This window comes from Theropithecus gelada, chromosome 10, assembly GCF_003255815.1.
Source record: "Theropithecus gelada isolate Dixy chromosome 10, Tgel_1.0, whole genome shotgun sequence".
Lineage (NCBI taxonomy): Eukaryota > Metazoa > Chordata > Mammalia > Primates > Cercopithecidae > Theropithecus > Theropithecus gelada.
Genome location: NC_037678.1, coordinates 5843271 through 5861707, shown reverse-complemented (window position 1 = coordinate 5861707; position 18437 = coordinate 5843271). Strand labels below are relative to the sequence as shown.

Genomic DNA, 18437 nt, shown 5'->3' with positions numbered 1-18437 from the left:
TTTTTTTTTTTTGAGACGGAGTCTCGCTCTGTCGCCCAGGCTGGAGTGCAGTGGCCGGATCTCAGCTCACTGCAAGCTCCGACTCCCGGGTTCCCGCCATTCTCCTGCCTCAGCCTCCCGAGTAGCTGGGACTACAGGTGCCCACAACCGCGCCCGGCTAATTTTTTGTATTTTTAGTAGAGACGAGGTTTCACCGTGGTCTCGATCTCCTGACCTTGTGATCCGCCCGCCTCGGCCTCCCAAAGTGCTGGGATTACAGGCGTGAGCCACCGCGCCCGGCCGGGAGGCTAATTCTTTTTTGAGACAGTGTCCCTCTGTCGCCCAGGCTGGAGTGCAATGGCATGATCTCAGCTCACCGCAACCTCTGCCTCCGGGTTCAAGTGATTCTCACACCTTAGCCTCCTGAGTAGCTGGGGATTACAGGCGCCCACCACCATGCCTGGCTAATTTTTGTTCTTTTGTCTTTTGGTTGTTGTTGTTGTTGAGACAGAGTCTTGCTCTGTTGTCCAGGCCAGAGTGCAGTGGCACAATCTCAGCTCACTGCAACCTCTGCCTCCCGGGTTCAAGCGATTCCCCTGTCTTAGCCTCCCTGGGAGCTGGGATTACAGTTACCTGCCATCATGCCCGGCTAATTTTTGTATTTTTATAGAGACAAGGTTTCACCATGTTGGCTAGGCTGGTCTCGAACTCCTGACCTCAAGGTGATCTGTCCCGTCTCAGCCTCCCAAAGTACTGGGATTACAGGAGAGCCATTGCACCCGGCCAAGACGCGGTGAATTCTTAGCGCTGTGCCTGGCACGTGATCAACTCTAAGTGTTGTCATTTTCTCCCTCCCTTCAAACTCCTGGGATGTCCGCAGAGGTTTGGGGTGTGCGTGGCCCCACTGAGCTGCACAGTGGCGATGGTGGCTGCGCCATCAGCATCACCCAGTGTCTGTCCCAGGTACTGCAGCATTTCACCTTTGCTGCACCTTCTCTGGCCAATAGGCCTGCACCGAGGATGCACACGTGTGCGATATGGTGGAACTTGCCGCTTAGAGAGGTGAAACGACCTGCCTGAGGTCACGCAGGGAGGGAGGGCAGCCAGCGAGGCCTGGCCTGGTGCCCCTGTAGCTTCCAGGGCTGCTGCGGTGCCCAGGGCCCTGCTCAGTGCAGGGGCGTCTCATGCAGGCTGGGAGCGAGGCACCCACCTTGCCAAGTGAGTAGAGTTGAGGATGAACCCGTGGTCCCTCGCATCATGTTGTTTTAGGGGTTTAAAAAAAATTGTTATTTAACAGCTTTATTGAGGTATAATTCACATGCTATACGATTCACCCTTTTAAAGTGTACAGTTTAATGGTTTTTACGTGTGTGTTTTGAGACAGGGTCTCACTCTGTTGCACAGGCTGCAGTACAGTGGTGTGATGATGGCTCATTGCAGCCTCAACCTCCCAGGCTCAAGAGATCCTCCCATTTCAGCCTCCTGAGTATCTGGGACCACAGGCACACGACACCTGGCTAATTTTTTAATTTTTTGTAGAGATGGGGTCTTGCTCTGTTGTCCAGAGTCTGGTCTTGAACTCCTGGGCTCAAGCGATCCTCCTGTCCTAGCCTCACAAAGTGCTGGGATTACAGGTGTAAGCCACTGCACCCAGTGAGTTTTTAGTATATTCACAAAAGTATACAACCTCGCCCCATCTAATTCTGGGAGTTTTTCATCACGCCAAAAAGAAACCCTGTGCCCATTGGTAATCCCTCCCCCCGCCAAGCCCTCCCCAGTATGAGGCAACCATGTGTCTCTGGATTTGCCGATTCTGTACATTTCTTCTTCTTTTTTTTTTTTTTTTTTTTTTTTTTTTTTTTTTTTTTTGAGACAGAGTTTTGCTCTTGTTGCCCAGGCTGGAGTGTAGTGGTATGATCTCTGCTCACCGCAACCTCCGCCTCCCAGGTTCAAGCGATTTTCCTGCCTCAGCCTCCTGAGTAGCTGGGATTATAGGCATGTGCCACCACGCCTGGCTAATTTTGTATTTTTAGTAGAGATGGGGTTTCTCCATGTTGGTCAGGCTGGTCTCGAACTCCCGACCTCAGGTGACCTTCCCGCCTCAGCCTCCCAAAGTGCTGGGATTACAGGCGTAAGCCACCGCGCCCGGCCGATTGTGTACATTTCGTATCAGTGGCATCACACGAGCGTGTGGAGTCTTTTGTCTGGACTCTTTCTGTCAGCATCAGGTTCTTTCTCATTGGAGCGCAAGTCAGTGCTTCATTTCTTTGTGTGGATGGGCCACATTTTGTGGTCCATTCTTTCGTTGGCAGACACTTGGGTTGCTGAGACCACACAGCATGCTTCTCAGCCAAGCCACCTCAGGCAATGCGTGCAGGATCCCTGAGGTAGGGTGGCAGCTGACAGGCCCCACCTTTGGTAATGAGAGCCCCCTCTTGCTGCAAAGTCCTTGCAAAGTCCTTTCGTCACTGTGGGACATGCCAGGCTTCTGCCTGCCCAGCTGAGCCCAGTGCAAGGGGCTGTAGGCCCTGCCCATTTCTCGGGATGTCCGTGTGACCACCCCCTGTCTCGTGACAACCCAGGGTTGAGTCAGTTGCCCCCTGAGATAACCGATGCTCAGGCCCTGCAGCAGGTGGACTGTGGGGCCTCGGTGAGTCTCCTCCCCCTTTAAGCCTCGGCTGCTCCCTGGTGGATGGACTCTCGGGGGCCCTGCTGGCCAGGACACCCCAAGGCATCCACAAGGGCGGTGACACCCCCTCTGTGTTTACCTTCAGAATCAGCTGCTGACAAAAGGCATGGTGATCCTTCGGGACAAGATCCGCTTCTACGAGGGTGAGTGTGGGCCCCATGGCGGCCACTCTGGACCGTGCTGGGTGCTGGCTGGCTGCGGGGCCTCACGCTGGGGCATCTCGGTGCGAGGTGTGGCTCTCTGGTCCGGAGGGCTTGGAAGGACCACATACAGCCTTGGGGCAGCAGGGCCGAGATCCCTACCCAGAGGGGACCCTGGGAGAGGGTCTGCCCCCCCGAACTTGCTGGAGCCAAGGAGGGCTACGAGACATCGGGGAAAAGCCCTGCTTCCCCTCCCTGCCCACGGGGCTTTCCGGGCCTGGTGAGTTCTGTTCCCGCAGCCTGGAAGAACCCCTGTCCCGGTCTTTGCAGTCAGAGGAGAAGTGGGTTAGGGCTGAGGTCGCCGATACTCACAGAGGAGGGGACAGGGTCCAGGGCTCAGCTGAGTTTTCTCTGTTGAGGCTCCCAGCCACCCACGGGGACCTTCAAGTTCTTGTTCCTGAGTGGGAGAGCACAGTGATGAGAGGTGATTTGCCTACATCTACCGTGCACATCGGGGCGGAGGCGGGACTCGAACCCAGGTCTGCCTGACTTTAGGGCACACACCCTTTACCCTTCTCATGGCAGAGGGTGAGGTCCCCGCTGGTTTCACTGTGCAGGATGGGGCTCCCTGTGGCGGAGAGCCTCGGGCAGCAGCAGAAGCGTGTGCAACCTTGCAGGAGCGAGCTGCCCTGGGAGCGGGGTCAGCTGACGGGGGCCACTCAGTTCCCATGGATGCTGCTTTGCGCAGGCCGTGCTGAGCACCCGGCCCTGTGCTGGGATCGGGCCTGCGCTGTACCTGTGTGTTGAGCACCTGTGCACCGGGCACTGGGCGTCTGCGTCCCTCCCTGCTAGACTGTCCCGAGTGTTTCACATCTACTAACTCATTTGATTTCCACAACCCTGTGAAGAAGCCACCATTGTTAGCACTGAACATGGGGAAAGTGAGGCACGGTGTCCCTCCCAGGCTACACAGCTGCTCTGTGGCAGAGCCAGGGTGCCAAGCAGGCCACCGGCTCCCAAACCCATACTCTTCACTCTACTGCCCCAGGCTCCTCCTCCAGGCCTCCTTCTGACCCTGGGAAAAAGAGTTATTAGCCCGCTCCACAGAGGAGGACACAGGCCCAGAGGCCTTGCATGTTCAGGGGACCTTGGAGCTGCATGTCATGGTCCTTCCTCACCTCCAATGCACATGTTGGGTGGGTCCAGCCAAGACAGGAACATGAAGAGAGGCTATGAGAACCATCAGACCGTGGGGGAGACACTGGGGTTCTGGGAAGGCTTCCTGGAGGAGGCAGCATCTAGGCTGGCAGGACAGAGCTGTGAGCATTTGGCACCTGAGGAAGATGCCCGCCCACGCCCCTTGCCTGATGTGGCACATTCCAGTAGTGCCCGTGCCTCCCACCAGGTCTAGCCCAGGGGAGCTGGGGCTCTCGGAGAAGGGAGTTTTGTGTGGCTTGAGTGGAGCTTTGTCCGGAGCAGCCTCCCAGCAGTGGTGCCTGCCCAGCAGAAGGGGCAGAGGGCAGCCCTGAGAGGCCCCACCTAGGGGCCCAGCATCCTCTTCCACCTCGCCAACCCTGCCTGGTCTCCCCAGGCCTCAGGGACAGGCACTGGGTTCTAAGCTGGGAGTCCAAGGCCCTGGCCTCCAGTTCCCACGAAGTTGCAGACACAGGGTTTCCTCTCCGGCCTCAGCACCCCTGTCTTAGCAATGTGGGTTTGAGCAGTCTCTGTCCACTTGAGTGTTCTCTCCATGTCAGGCCCAGGTGACCTCTGGGGCCCCAGAGATGGAGGAGACCCTGGCCCTGCCCTGCAGGGACTCACAGCCCAATTGGGGACACAGACACGGACCAGAGGGTGACGGTCCAGTGTGATGAATGTCAATGTGAAGGAGTGTCCTGGAGAAGAAAGGGTTCATTCTACCTTGACAGTCAGAGGGCTGCATGGAGGCAGTGGCCCTTGAGTAGGGCCTCAAAGTGTGGTCTGTTCAGGGGAATGTCTGGTCCCTTTCGGCCCCATGCAATGGGGGCATAGCCAAGTCCACACCCTGATGGGTGGCCTCAGGGGCCTCCCCCTTCCTGCCCCCGACCCCTGCTTGAGTTCCAGTGGGAGCTGTCCCTACAGAGCTTGCAACTCTGCCGGAGGGTGGTGATGGCCTCCTGTGGGGCAGCCCCAGGACCTTGCCCCCTGCCCCTTCTCTGCCTCCAAGGAGGCCTTGGACTTCAGCCCCTGGGCAGAGTGGGACCTGGAAGCAGAGAGCCTGGAGGAGCGGCCTTGAGGTGGAGGGCTTCCTCCCTAGGAAGGGGAGGAAGGCTGGACCGAAGCCGGGGTGGTTGTTCGATGGCCTCTGTGTGGCTTAAGGGAATCGGCTCCAGCTGCAGCCGGGCAACTCCTTGGCAACCTGAAACTTGAGACCTCTGGGCAGGAGCTCCTGGTCCTCTGCCGGGCCCTGGGATCTGCCGTCACTCGTCCACCAGGGAATCCAAACCCAGTGTGGGTCACGTTATCCAGCTGTGCTGCTTTACACACTTGCCTCCATGCCTGTGCCTCGGCCGTCCCCACGCCAGACGCCCTTGACCTGGTCCACCCAGCGCATAGTTTTTCACACTGCCCTGTGCTCCTTCCTGTTCCTGGGTCTCCCGACAGGGACTGAGACAGGGTTGTTCATTTCCAGGGCCTGCACAAGGCCCTCAGCACTCAGACAAAGGAAAGACCCCGGCCTGCGCCCACAGTGGGAACCGCAGGGTGGGAGCCAGTGTGGAGCTACTGCGGGGCCGCTCGACTGCATCAGCCCCTGCTGCTGCTGGGCTGGAGTCAAGGCACGGCGCGCGCGCACCCCGGCCCCGTCCTGCCGGCAGCAGATGCCCAGTGCTGTTTAATCTCCACTTGCCACCTGCCCACGTGGGGACGTGTGTCACCCCTTTCATAGAGGATGCCACTGAGTCCTCCTGGAGGAACTTCCTGGGGTCGCCCCGTGCCTGCCTCTGACTAACCCTACTGCCCCACAGAGGGGCCCCACCAGCCACGAGGCCGCCCTTCCTGGCCTCTTGTCACCGTGTGGCTCCAGCTGGGGCCTGGATTCTGTTTTACAACATCTGCTTTCCGCAGTATTTCCGCCCCGTGGGCTGGAGAACAGCCTGCGCTCAGCAGAACGCGGGCCTGGCCGGTGCCCAGAGCCACCCCCCGGCTGGCCTGGGAACTGAGCCGCCTTTCTTCCTGCCGCGGCAGAGGGGAACTGAAGGGACTTTGTGTGCGGGCACGGTTTGGCGGGGCGGTGAGCATCCGCCCGTCCGGGGCATTCCTGCTGGCCCCCGTCGCCCTCGGAGCCAGGCGTGGGCTACCCGGGAGGGCAGAGGGCTGGCCACCAGGCCGGGAGCCGAAGATGGGGACCAGTACAGCTCGCCCCCAGCCCCCGGGGCTGCTCCTGGCTGGGTCCCACTCCTAGTGCCCTCGAACCTACATGAACCTGGGGGCTTCCAGGAGTAGGGGCAGGGCCCAGAGAGTGCGGAAAAGAGGCAAAGGTCCCTGTTCAGCCTCCACGTTCCCATGGAAACTTCAAAGCAGTTCTGGCCGGGGCTGCAGCCTGAGAGACAGCCGGCGACGCTTTTCTCTTCACTCAGAGGCGGCCACACCAAGATCTCTCTCGCCAGTTGCTCGTCTGGCTTCCGGTGGACAGCAGAGGCCTTGGGGACACGCCCTTGGACTGTGCATCCCTGGACCCAGCAGCCCTCATCCCAGCGCCGCTCAGTCCGGGCAGAAAGGCCAAGGGTCCTACACATTGCCCTTCCCACCGGAGCTCAGAGCCAGCTTGGGTGGCTGTCCCCATCCCACAAGGGTCACTCACCCAGTGAATGGCACCGTTCCTCCCAGGGCCAGCAGAAATCCTGCAGAGCTGGTCCCGATGTCTGCTACCTATGTATCTGCTTCAGAGGCTCACCTGTCAAGATGTGTCCCCATACCACTAAGTCTGGCAAGCCCAGCTTGGATCGCCCCTCCTCCAGGAAGCCCTCCCTGCCTGACCCTCTGCACCCTCTCCTCCTTTGGACTTGGTGCTGCTATTGGAAGTGGTCTCCGTGGCTCCCCAGACCTGACCACAGGCAGCCTGAGCTGGCCTGGCCCTGGGTCCTCCGGGCGACTGACTGTGGTGCACCCTTTCCTCGGAGGCTCAGCCTCTGTCTGCTTGGTGGGGGTCAGTCACTGCTAGCCACTGCCCTTATGATCCTGCTCAGTGTCCCACTTCCCTGCCATGTGATGGATCAGTGGCTGTTTGGGGCTCAGCTGGGTCCCCAGTGCCCAGTATCAGGGCTAACGCAGAGTAGGTGTTCTGTAAATGTTTGCTGGAGGGGCAGGCAGTGTAGGGGGAGGAGGGAGGAGGTCGGTGGGTAGGTGAGATCAACTGCTTAACTGGGTTATTAGGAGGATCTGATGAGACTAGGATGTGAGCTGAAACCGCTGTGCCAATCACACCTGTGTGGGTCTCACCTGTGCCGGGTGTACCTGTGTGGGTCTTGCCTGTGCAGGTCTCCCCTATGCGGGTCTCGCCTGTGCTGGGTGTACCTGTGGGGTCTCACCTGTGCCAGGTGTACCTGTGTGAGTCTTACCTGTGCAGATCTCCCCTATGCGGTTCTCACCTGTGCCGGGTGTACCTGTGTGGGTCTCACCTGTGCCAGATGTATACCTCTGTGGCTCTCACTTGTGTGGGTCTGGTATGTGACAAAGGCCTGGGAATTGGTAGCTGTCATCTGCCAGGAGCAGACCCTGAGCCAAGTTCCCTGTTCTCATTTCATGCCCTCAGCTCTGGGAGGCTGATCCCTTAGCCCCATTTTATAAATGGAAGACAGAGGTTAAGCAGTGGGCCCAGGGCCACAGAACAGCTGAGCTGTGGAGCTGGACGTCGACCTTGGGCAGGTGCCTCCAGGGGCCTGAGCCCAGGCCCTCCACTCCCGCATCCTCCGACAACCCATCGTGGGTGAGTGGAGGCATCTGCCAGAGCCAGCCAGGCCCAGTGGTGACGGCCCCCCTGCCCACAGGACAGAAGCTGCTGGACTCGCTGGCAGAGACCTGGGACTTCTTCTTCAGTGACGTGCTGCCCATGCTGCAGGCCATCTTCTACCCGGTGCAGGTGGGCGGCCCAGCCCTGGGGAGGGAAGCCCAGTGCCCCTGCCGTGCCCACCCTGGCCTCACTCTACAGAGGGGGGCTGCCGGGCTGGGGGACGCACACACCTGCTCTGTGCTGCTCTCCTTGGGCTTTCTGAGTTGCTCAGAGCCTGTTTCCACCTGCTCAAGCTGCAGATATGGATGCCTCCCTCCCCGTGAGTCCCCCAGCAGCAGCAGCGAGGCACAGAGTAGGGGGCTCTGTGACAGTAACCCTTTCACTGCCAGAGGGAACTGAAGGGACCCTCTATCCTTGGGACAGGGTCATCTGAGGAGAACGGGTGGAGGGGCCTGAGGGTCAGCAGGTCTTTTCCCCCTTTGGGGTCCCAGGGCCGGGAGAGGGGAGATGAGGACGCCTGTGACCGCAGCTGGTGGGGTGGGGTGCCTTCCCTCCACAGGGCAAGGAGCCGTCGGTGCGCCAGCTGGCCCTGCTGCACTTCCGGAACGCCATCACCCTCAGTGTGAAGCTAGAGGATGCGCTGGCCCGGGCCCATGCCCGCGTGCCCCCTGCCATCGTGCAGATGCTGCTGGTGCTGCAGGTGGGTGCAGTGGGCACAGCGTCGGGCATGGGGACCGTAGGGCAGTAATTGGGCTCAGATGCCCACAGGCAGAGCATGAGACGAGGATTTAGGGGCACGAGATTTAAGGAAGGGCCCGATCAGAGGAGAAGCCTGTCAGGACCTGGGACCAGGGAGCAGCCGGTTGGAGCTATGGGTTCAGGAGAGCTCAAGCCGCAGACCTGTTCCTCCTAGGCACAAGGCTGGGCCTTTATACCCTGAGTCGGCCAGCCTGGGGTTGTAGCCACCTCCAACACACACATGCACATGCACATACTATACACATGCATGCTTGCACACACTACACGTGCATGTGCACTTACTACACACATGCGCGGATGCACACGCACGCACAGTGGCCCAGTCATTTCTGTCCAGAGGTCTTTCGTCAGTGGGTCAGCTCTGGGGAAGACATTCTGAGAGCTGTTAGCCCCCCTCACAGCAGGTGGGAAGAGGGTACCTGCCCCAGAAAGGAGTGGGGCCCCCAGTGGCATCCACCGCAAGCCGGGGGTTTCCGCACACTGCCCTTCCCAGGCACCACACTTCGCGCTTGGCCAGCTCATAGCGCTGTTGCAGGACCGCACAGGCACTGCCGGCCACCCCATTTTACAGGTAGGAGACTCAAGTCCTGCTTGCTGGGAGCTAACAAGGGCAGGAGCCCAGCCACACCCCAGGTCTCGCAGGTGCAAAGCCCTCTTTATCGTTCTGAATTCCTGTGAAGATCTTTTAAAATTAGGGTCTGTGGGGACACTCCCAGCACTTTGGGAGGCCAAGGCGGGCAGATCACAAGGTCAGGAGATCAAGACCGTCCTGGCCAACATGGTGAAACCCTGTCTCTACTAAAAATACAAAAATTGGCCGGGCGCAGTGACTCAAGTCCGTAATCCCAGCACTTTGGGAGGCCGAGGCGGGTGGATCACGAGGTCAGGAGATCGAGACCATCCCTGGCTAACATGGTGAAACCCCGTCTCTACTAAAAATACAAAAAAATTAGCCGGGCGTGGTGGCGGGCGCCTGTAGTCCCAGCTACTCGGGAGGCTGAGGCAGGAGAATGGCGTGAACCCAGGAGGCGGAGCTTGCAGTGAGCCGAGATCGCGCCACTGCACCCCAGCCTGGGCGACACAGCGAGACTCCGTCTAAAACAAAAATTAGCTGGGCGTGGTGGCGCATGCCTGTAATTCCGGCTACTCGGGAGGCTGAGGCAGGAGAATTGCTTGAACCTGGGAGGCAGAGGTTGTAGTGAGGTGAGATCGCACCACTGCAGTCCAACTTGGCAACACAGTGAGACTCTGTCTCAAGAAAAAAATAATTCTACCCCCGTGTATCTTGTGCCTGAACCACCTGACAGCCCCTTGAGGCCTGCTGTCTTCCATTATTCATGGATTCACTCATTCATTCATTCACTCATTTAATGAGGGCAAGTACTCGTTATATGTCAGCTTTCTCCTAGCTCTCTGTGTGGGGTGCTGGGGTCACAGAGCTTTTGTCCCCGCTCAGCACACAGCTGGGTGAGCAGCCTCATCTCCCAGGCCGTGGCTCGAATACACCTGGAGGTAGCGGTGAGCTCTTCAGAGCTCCGGATGAGGAGAGGTGGCCTGAGCCAGGGATGGGAAGAAGAGAGGGGCTTGTGAGGAGGTGTCTGATGGATGGGGCCTGCACCTGGCCCCGTGGGGCAGGGAGCCCCAGGTGAGCATCTTGGCCCTCCCTGGGTGGGGTCAGCCAGTGTCTCTGGAGAGACTGTCCAAAGCCTCTAGGACTCTTGAGTACGGGGCCCCTCCGAGGGGTGGAAGGTGCAGAACGCCCATCTCATCTGGCCTCAGCCTTTTTCCAGGGCACACCGTGGTCTCCCAGGTCATGATGCTGCTGTGAGCAGCAGAGTGACTCAGGCCACATGCTCTGAGAGGGGCTGGGAGACCACTGTGGGCCCTGCCATGGGGACAGAGAGCCCATGGGAATGGGAGGCGGGAGGCAGAGGACAGGCTCTCTGGTGGGTGGGACATACGGTTGAGAGCCTGGGGCCACCAAGCTCAGGTGCATGACCCCCCCTACCCCCCACCCCACTCTCCTGCAGGGGGTACATGAGTCCAGGGGCGTGACCGAGGACTACCTGCGCCTGGAGATGCTGGTTCAGAAGGTGGTGTCGCCATACCTGGGCACCTACGGCCTCCACTCCAGCGAGGGGCCCTTCACCCATTCCTGCATCCTGGGTAGGGGTCTGCCTGGGCCTTGGGCTGGGGTAGGGGTGACCATGGGCCCTGTCCATTGTGAACAGATGGGCAAGCCGAGGCCCCATGACGGAACCAGGATCTGACTCCAGACTGGTTCTCAGCCGGGCAGCAGCCCCCAGCCTGCCGTGTGCTGGCCTGGACCTGGGGATCCGTGACGGTGGACTAACACCGTGAGCAGTAATGTCGCGACACCTTGGAGAGTCCCACCAGGGCTCTGCGTTCCCCAGGAGGCCACATTCATGGACAGTCTTGAGAGTCAGAAATAGGCTGGGCGCTGTGTCTCAAGCCTGTAATCCCAGCACTATGGGAGGCCGAGACGGGCGGATCACGAGGTCAGGAGATCGAGACCATCCTGGCTAACACGGTGAAACCCCGTCTCTACTAAAAAATACAAAAAAACTAGCCAGGCGAGGTGGCAGGCGCTTGTAGTCCCAGCTACTCAGGAGGCTGAGGCAGGAGAAGGGCGTAAACCCGGGAGGTGGAGCTTGCAGTGAGCTGAGATCCGGCCACTGCACTCCAGCCTGGGTGACAGAGCAAGACTCCGTCTCAAAAAAAAAAAAAAGAAAAAGAAAATCAGAAATGGGTCAGGCGGAGTGCTCAGAACATGCACATGCTGAAGCCTGAGGACTCCTAGCTCAGTTAGGGAACTGAGGCTGGGAGGGACGAGGTCTGGGGGTGGGCGGCGTCCTGGGGCTACCTGGTGCGTCCAGCACAACTGGCCACGTTGCTCCCTTGACGGAGAGCCTCTGCGATCCTGCAGCAGTGTCCTCTGAGTACCTGCTGTGCACCAGCCCGAGGCCACGCCCCTCCTCTCCAGCGGGGGAGGCCGACCAGTGAGTCCCCTCCGTGTCCTACCATTAGCTGGAGGCTGGGAGCATCCCAGGCAGAGGGAACAGAGCTGGGGCAAGGCCCACTTGGGACTATGCCCTCCTCATCCAGAGGGGCTCCCCATCCCCACCTGCTGGTGTAAAACCTGCCTACCGGTGTGTCTCAGCTCAGGTGGTGCCCTGGCCGCTGGAGAACTTTGAGCCACTCAGGCTCGGTGTAGCCCTGGGTGGCAGGACCTCAGCCCGTGCCTGATGGGACCTTCTTCCCCTGGTCCGGGAAAGGCCCCTGAGCCGCTCATGTGTGTCGCCTGCCACCTGGTGGCCACTCTTTGGACTGCAGGGTCCCAAATGAGAGCCCGAACCCTGCCCTGTCACCAGCCTCAGCCACCAGTGCCACTGCCTCCTGCCCAGATGACCCAAGGGGCCTCCTCCCCGAGTCCCCATGTCTGCCCTCGGCCCCCACAGTCTATTACTCTCCATGCTGCGGCCAGTGAGGCCCATTTACAACTGCCTGACCACAGGCTCCCTGCATCCCCAGGATGGAATCCCCGCCTTGACCTTACATGGAGGGCCTGTCCCCATCTGCCCCCATCATAGCCCCACAACCTGGCCCCATGGCTCGCCTGCGTGGACTTCTTGCCGCCCCCCGCTTCATCCCCTTGGACATCAGCTCCAGTGGGGCAAGGGCTGTACCTGCCTAGGAAAGTGTAGACGTCCAGCAGGTGCCAAAGTCCATACACTTCTACAAGTGGAGAAACTGAGGCACGGGGGTTAGGTAACTGACCTAGGGTCAAACACAGGTTGCTGGCAGGGTGCAGGTTCAAACCCAGGCATTTGACTTGAGGTCCTGTGTGTCCAGGCTGGGCCTAGGCTGGAGAAGAGAGACCAGAACCTGCGCTAGCGTCAGAGCTTGTGGTGGCAGGACCTGCTGGGCCGGGCCCGGGATCAGCGTGGGCTGGGCCTTCCCCGCAGCTGCCCCTGCACGAGGACCCAGTGTGCAGTGAGCAGCAGGTGCCGAGGTAGGCAGGGACACAGGTAGCCTCTGGTGTGACGGTGCCCATGTCTCTCCCCAGAGAAGCGCCTCCTCCGCCGCTCCCGCTCGGGGGACGTGCTGGCCAAGAACCCGGTGGTGCGCTCCAAGAGCTACAACACGCCGCTGCTGAACCCCGTGCAGGAGCACGAGGCGGAGGGCGCGGCGGCCGGCGGCCCCAGCATCCGCAGGCACTCCGTGTCGGAGATGACGTCCTGCCCCGAGCCCCAGGGCTTCTCCGACCCGCCCGGCCAGGGCTCTGCCGGGGCCTTCAGGTCCTCCCCAGCACCCCACTCAGGGCCCTGCCCCAGCAGACTCTACCCCACGACCCAGCCCCCTGAGCAGGGCTTGGATCCCACCCGCAGCTCCCTGCCCCACGCCAGCCCGGAGAACCTGGTGGACCAGACCCTGGAGTCCGTGGACTCAGATTCTGAAGGGATTTTCATTGACTTTGGCCGGGGCCGGGGCTCTGGCATGTCCAACTTGGAGGGCTCTGGTGGCCGGCAGAGTGTCGTGTGAGGCCTCACAGCTGGCCTTGAGTTTTTACTGACGCGTCCCCATGTGCGGAGGTGTCCACGTGGCGTGTGCGTGTGTGTGTGTGTGTGAGACTTTTTTACTCTGCGCCGTCCCGCCAGCCCTGGTGACCTCCTCACTGGCCTCAGTCGCTCTGTGTTTCTGTCTTGGTTGGAAATACCGTCAGCCTCCTAGGCCCAGCCCAGGTCTGTGTCAGGCGGATGAGTCAGCATTACCTGGGGGCCTGGGTCAGGGACAGGGGTCGGCCGCTCGCTCCCACGCTCCTCCTGCCCCAGCCCTCTGGCGTCCACACCTGCCCGCAGAGAATGTGAATCTGGTGGGGTCTGCCCACGCCGGGCCCCAGAGTGACCAGACTCCAGTACACCTGTCTCTTCCTGCCTGGGGTGGCCATGGGGATGGAAAGGGGTGGAATAAAACCTGTCGACCCAGCTCATGTCTGCGGTGCCTGCCCTGGGGACGCCCCTTCAGGGTGCTCACCCTCAGGCCTTTGCTACTTTCTAGGGAGCACAGGTTCCCAGGGTCTGCGTGGTGGGGGCCGACCTGTGCCTGTTGTCCAGGCCTCCCTACTGCTCTACCATCCTTGTCACTGATGGCAGGATCGGGAGATTGTGGACGGAAGGGCTGGGATGCTCGGGAGTGGGACTGGCCCTGACTTTGCCCCGGCCTTAGCAGGGAAGGAATCACTGAAGCCTTTGAGGGAGGGAAGGAGGGGTGGGGGCGGGATCTGCCAGCTCCTCCCGTGCTACAGAAGCGCCCAGGGGGCCTGGGGGGTGGTGGTGACCTGCTGAAGGCCACCTGGCCTGGGAAGGACAAGCTAGCACCTGCTCTCACCTCCCCTGCAGCCTCAGACAGGTTTTCCCGAGTCCCCAGGTGGTCAGGATTCCCCCCTCAGCCACAGCAGGCAGGGCCTGCTCCCTGTACGCCCCTCAGTGAGGCCCAAATGTTACTGAGAGCCAGAGGCCAGCCCAGCACCACGGGCACTCTGACTTTCAGGGCGGGAGCTGAGCTTGAGGTAGGCTTCCCTGGCCAACCCCGCCCTTTTTAAGCATCGGGTCAGCGTGGCCTCCATGGGGAGGGGTGTGGGGGTCTCTGATGGCGGGCATCTTTCCACACCGCGTTCACCTGCTGATCCGCCACCCCAGCAGCCTTCCACGCACTCGCCTCTTGTGTTGATTTTCTCAAGGTGGGGAAGGAGTGCTGAGCAAAAGAAAGGCCCAGGGCAGGGGAATTGGGTGGGTGTGAGCCGGGCGTGAGCAGGAGGAGGCCATCACCTGACCTCTGAGCCATGGCCAGAACTGGCCCAGGCTGTCTGCCAGCAGAGCCTTCGGGATGGAGGAGTTTCCCTCTCTGGTGGGAGAAGCAGACCTGTCACCCCTGCCTTCAGCTCAGGTTAGGAGGGTGTAGGGGTGGGGGCGGGGGGAGCTCCGGCTTTCTGACTCTGCTGAACCTCAGTTTTGTCATCTGTGATATGCCAACCCTGTGGAGCTCTCTGAAGCTGCTCGGAATGGGTAATAGCCCCAGGCAGGGCTCAGCTGGGCAAGGAGAGGAGCAAGAGCGGCCTCAGGTCCCAGGCCTGGGGGCAGGTGGTCATTGAACAGGAAACCAGAACCTGGTCTGAGAACCACTAGGCCAGGCTGACGAGGCCGAAATCCCTGAACCAAGCTCTGGCTCCCAGCTCCATCATGGAGCCAGAGGTGGCCTGGCTTGGGGAGTAGTAGGTGACCATTAGCAGCAGGGTTGCCAGCAGTCATCTCAAGGCAGGAGGACCAATGACCAGAAGCCATGGCAGGGAGTTGCTGTCTGGGCTCTGTCTTCACTAGGGTACTAGACCCTCTATTCTGCCCCCGAGTGGTGGGGGCCCCATCCTGGGGGGTCAAGCATCCTGGACGCTACAGGGCCTAGGGTGGCCCAGGCACTGGTGGCCCCTGCTGGCTGGCACTTGGGCCCATGGCAAGGCGATCCCTGAGCTCTCTGTCCTCCCTCCCCGGGGCAGGAGAGGAGGCCCCTGGGCAGCAGCCAGCAGCATCCCTAACCATAGATGGGGGAGCTGCAGCCCAGGAGGTGGGTGCTGGGCCTGGGCCCTGCAGCAGCCCAGGGGGCTCAGTGGGGACGCCAAGGAGGTGACGAGGCTGCACTCCCAGCCCTGTAAAGCAGCAGCCCACCAAGAGGGGGGGTGTGTGTGTCCCAGCCTTGCTCCCAAAGATGTCAGAGGTGATCTGCATTCAGACATCTTAGAAATTGGTCACCTGTAATCCCAACAGAGTCTCGCTCTGTCACCCAGGCTGGAGTGCAGTGGTGCAATCTCATCTCACTGCAACCTCTGCCTCCTAGGTTCAAGCGATTCTCCTGCCTCAGCCTCCCAAGTATCTGGGACTACAGGCACGCATCACCACACCCAGCTAATTTTTGTATTTTTAGTAGAGACGGGGTTTCACCATGTTGACCAGGCTGTTCTTGAACTCCTGACCTCAGGTGATCCACCCACTTCAGCCTCCCAAAGTGCTGGAATTACAAACATGAACTGCTGCACCCTGCCCCTGTTTATCTTTTAAGGAATAGAGTGACTCAGGGAAGAGGCATGGGGAATCGTGCGCTCCATCCTGTCTGGTCTTCAAGGCATCCCCCTGGAGAGCTGCGCCTTGTCACAGAGTCAGGGCTTGGTGACATCATGTTGACAACAGAAATGAGCAGATGGCTTCTTATATTTGCTGCTCTGTCTCCCACACCCTAAGGTTTGTTAAAAGAGTGAAATCGCTGGCTAATTAGTGCTTGGTCTACCATGGGTGTCTCCAGGGATGTCCCCAATGGGGTGGATTCCTCTGCATCTCCAGGGCTGGGGTTCTAGAAACTGCTTTATCGTTTTCGTCTTTTGTGTGTTTGTTGTAAGTTTTGCGCAGGATTCTCATGAACGCTCTACCCCTGACCTCTCAAATGCACAATCTCAAGCCCTGGCCGCATCTGCTGACCCTGAATCTGCATTTCAGCCCCGCTTTGGGGTCCGTGGGCTTGCCGGGACATGGGAGCCTCACCCGCACTGTGACAGGGTCTGGGGGGAGGTGGCACTTAGGAAAACCCAGGGTGGGTCACGATAGCCTTCCTGGAGACCCTGACTGCACCCCTGCTGAGAGCTCAGATTTGCTTGGGTGTCTGTGTGTGTGTGTGTATGTGTGTGTGCAAGTGTTTGGGTAGGGGTGTGGTGTGTGTGTGTGCAAGAGTGGGTGGGTGTGTATGTGTGTGTGTGCAAGTATACACCACACAGCAGCTAAGCCCTGGCAGGAGGTCTCAGAGGTGGGTCCATTGGAGTGCTGATGCTCACCCCGTGTGTCCTCTCAAGCACTCACTTTGCACCCCATGGTGTTCATCTCTAGAAGGACTAGCGCCGTTTCAGGAAGGTGCTGCTGGGTGGGCTGTGGCCCAGGAATCACAAGGTAGGGGGCGAACGTGCTCTCTGGATGTGCCGGCCCTGGGGAGAGGAAGAGGAGGAGTCCCAAAGGTGGAGAGGCCCGCAGCCGAAGCCCCTCCCAGAGGAGGGAAGACTTCCGAAGAAGAGAGAGGGACTGGGAAGCGTGTAGGCTAAAGGGGTGCCCACAATAAGCGTGGACCCATTTGTCATTTTCCGTTTGACCATGAAAGTAATAGCTTACAGCCAGGCACGGTGGCTCACACCTGTAGACCTAGCACTTTAAGAGGGTAAGGTGGGTGGATTGCTTGAGCTCAGGAGTTGGAAATCAGCCTGGGGAACAGGGTGAAACTCTGTCTCTTTAAAAAAATTGTAAAATTAGCCAAGTGTGGTGGCACGTTCCTGTAATCCCAGTACTCGAGGCCAATGTGGAAGGATCACATGAGTCTGGGAGGGCACACGGGGTGGGCTGTGGTGAACTATGACCACACCACTGCACTGCAGCCTGGCTAACAGAGCGAGACCCTGTCCCTGCCAAAAAAAAAGGCCTATAATTACTACTTCTGGGTCTACACCCAAAAACTTGGAAGCAGGATCTCAAAGAGATATTTGCACACCCGTGTTGTTCGTAGCGACATTCTTCACAACCACAAAAAGGTGGAAGCTACCAAGGGTCCATCGTGAGCTGAATGGATACGCAATGTGGTCATCCACGCAAGCGAATATTCCTCAGCCTCAAAGAATGAAGTCCTGATACATGCTACAACATGAATAAGACTTAAAAGGCCGGGCGCGGTGGCTCAAGCCTGTAATCCCAGCACTTTGGGAGGCCGAGACGGGTGGATCACAAGGTCAGGAGATCGAGACCATCCTGGCAAACACGGTGAAACCCCGTCTCTACTAAAAAATACAAAAAACTAGCCGGGCGAGGTGGCGGGCGCCTGTAATCCCAGCTACTACTCGGAGGCTGAGGCAGGAGAATGGTGTAAACCCGGGAGGCGGAGCTTGCAGTGAGCTGAGATCCGGCCACTGCACTCCAGCCTGGGCGACAGAGTGATACTCTGTCTCAAAAAAAAAAAAAAAAAAAAAAAAAAAAAAAAAAGACTTAAAAACCTGATGTGAAGTGAAAGAAGCCAGCCAGCAAAGACCACATCCTGGATGATTCCATTCCAAAATGTTCAGAATAAGCAAATCCGTAGGGACAGAAAGTAGAGTGGTGGTCGGCAGGCCCTGGAGGGGGGTTTAAGGAGTCGTTGATGGGATTCGAGTTTAATTTTGCAAGATAAATAGAGTTCTGGAGATTGCACAGCAACATGAATGTTACTTAACACTACTGAACTGCACATTTGTTTGTGTGTATTTTACCACAGTAAACACACAAGGAAAAGGAGGAGAGGGGAGCAAAGGAGGGAAGGGAGGGCAGGAAGCTAGCTTCCACCTTTTGACTGTTGTGAAGAATGTTGCTATGAACACGAGTGTGCAAATATCTCTTTGAGATCCTGCTTCCAATTCTTTTAGGTATAGACCCAGAAGCCTTTTTTTTTTTTTTTTTTTTTTTTTTTTTTGAGATAAGAGTCTCACTTTGTCGCCCAGGCTGGAGTGCAGAGCCACCATCTCAGCTCACTGCAGCCTCCACCTCCCGGGTTCAAGCGATTCTCCTGCCTCAGCCTCCCAAGTAGCTGGGACTGTAGGCGCCTGCCACCACACCCAGCTAATTTTTGTATTTTTAGTAGAGACAGGGTTTCACCATGTTGGCCAGGATGGTCTCAATCTCTTGACCTCGTGATCCACCTGCCTAGGCCTCCCAAAGTGCTGGGGATACAGGCGTGAGCCACCTGCCCGGCTGACCCAGAAGTCTTATTTATAGGTCAATTTTTTTTTTTTTTTTTTTTTTTTTTTTTTTTT

The 18437-nt window shown here is 58.8% G+C and overlaps 1 protein-coding gene across 4 annotated transcripts in view; it reads left to right on the top strand.

Moving 5' to 3' along the window:
• Nucleotides 1-13558, top strand: part of PRR5 (proline rich 5) — a 64709-nt gene extending 51151 nt beyond the window's left edge. For all 4 annotated transcript variants that reach the window (XM_025399923.1, XM_025399922.1, XM_025399921.1 and 1 more), the window contains 5 exons: nt 2754-2811; nt 7833-7924; nt 8355-8495; nt 10585-10720; nt 12642-13558. In XM_025399923.1, coding sequence (XP_025255708.1) covers nt 2775-2811; nt 7833-7924; nt 8355-8495; nt 10585-10720; nt 12642-13117 — 882 coding nt within the window. In that variant the 5' untranslated portion in view covers nt 2754-2774 and the 3' untranslated portion in view covers nt 13118-13558. The remainder of the gene's footprint in view (nt 1-2753; nt 2812-7832; nt 7925-8354; nt 8496-10584; nt 10721-12641) is intronic.
• Nucleotides 13559-18437: the final 4879 nt, after the last annotated feature.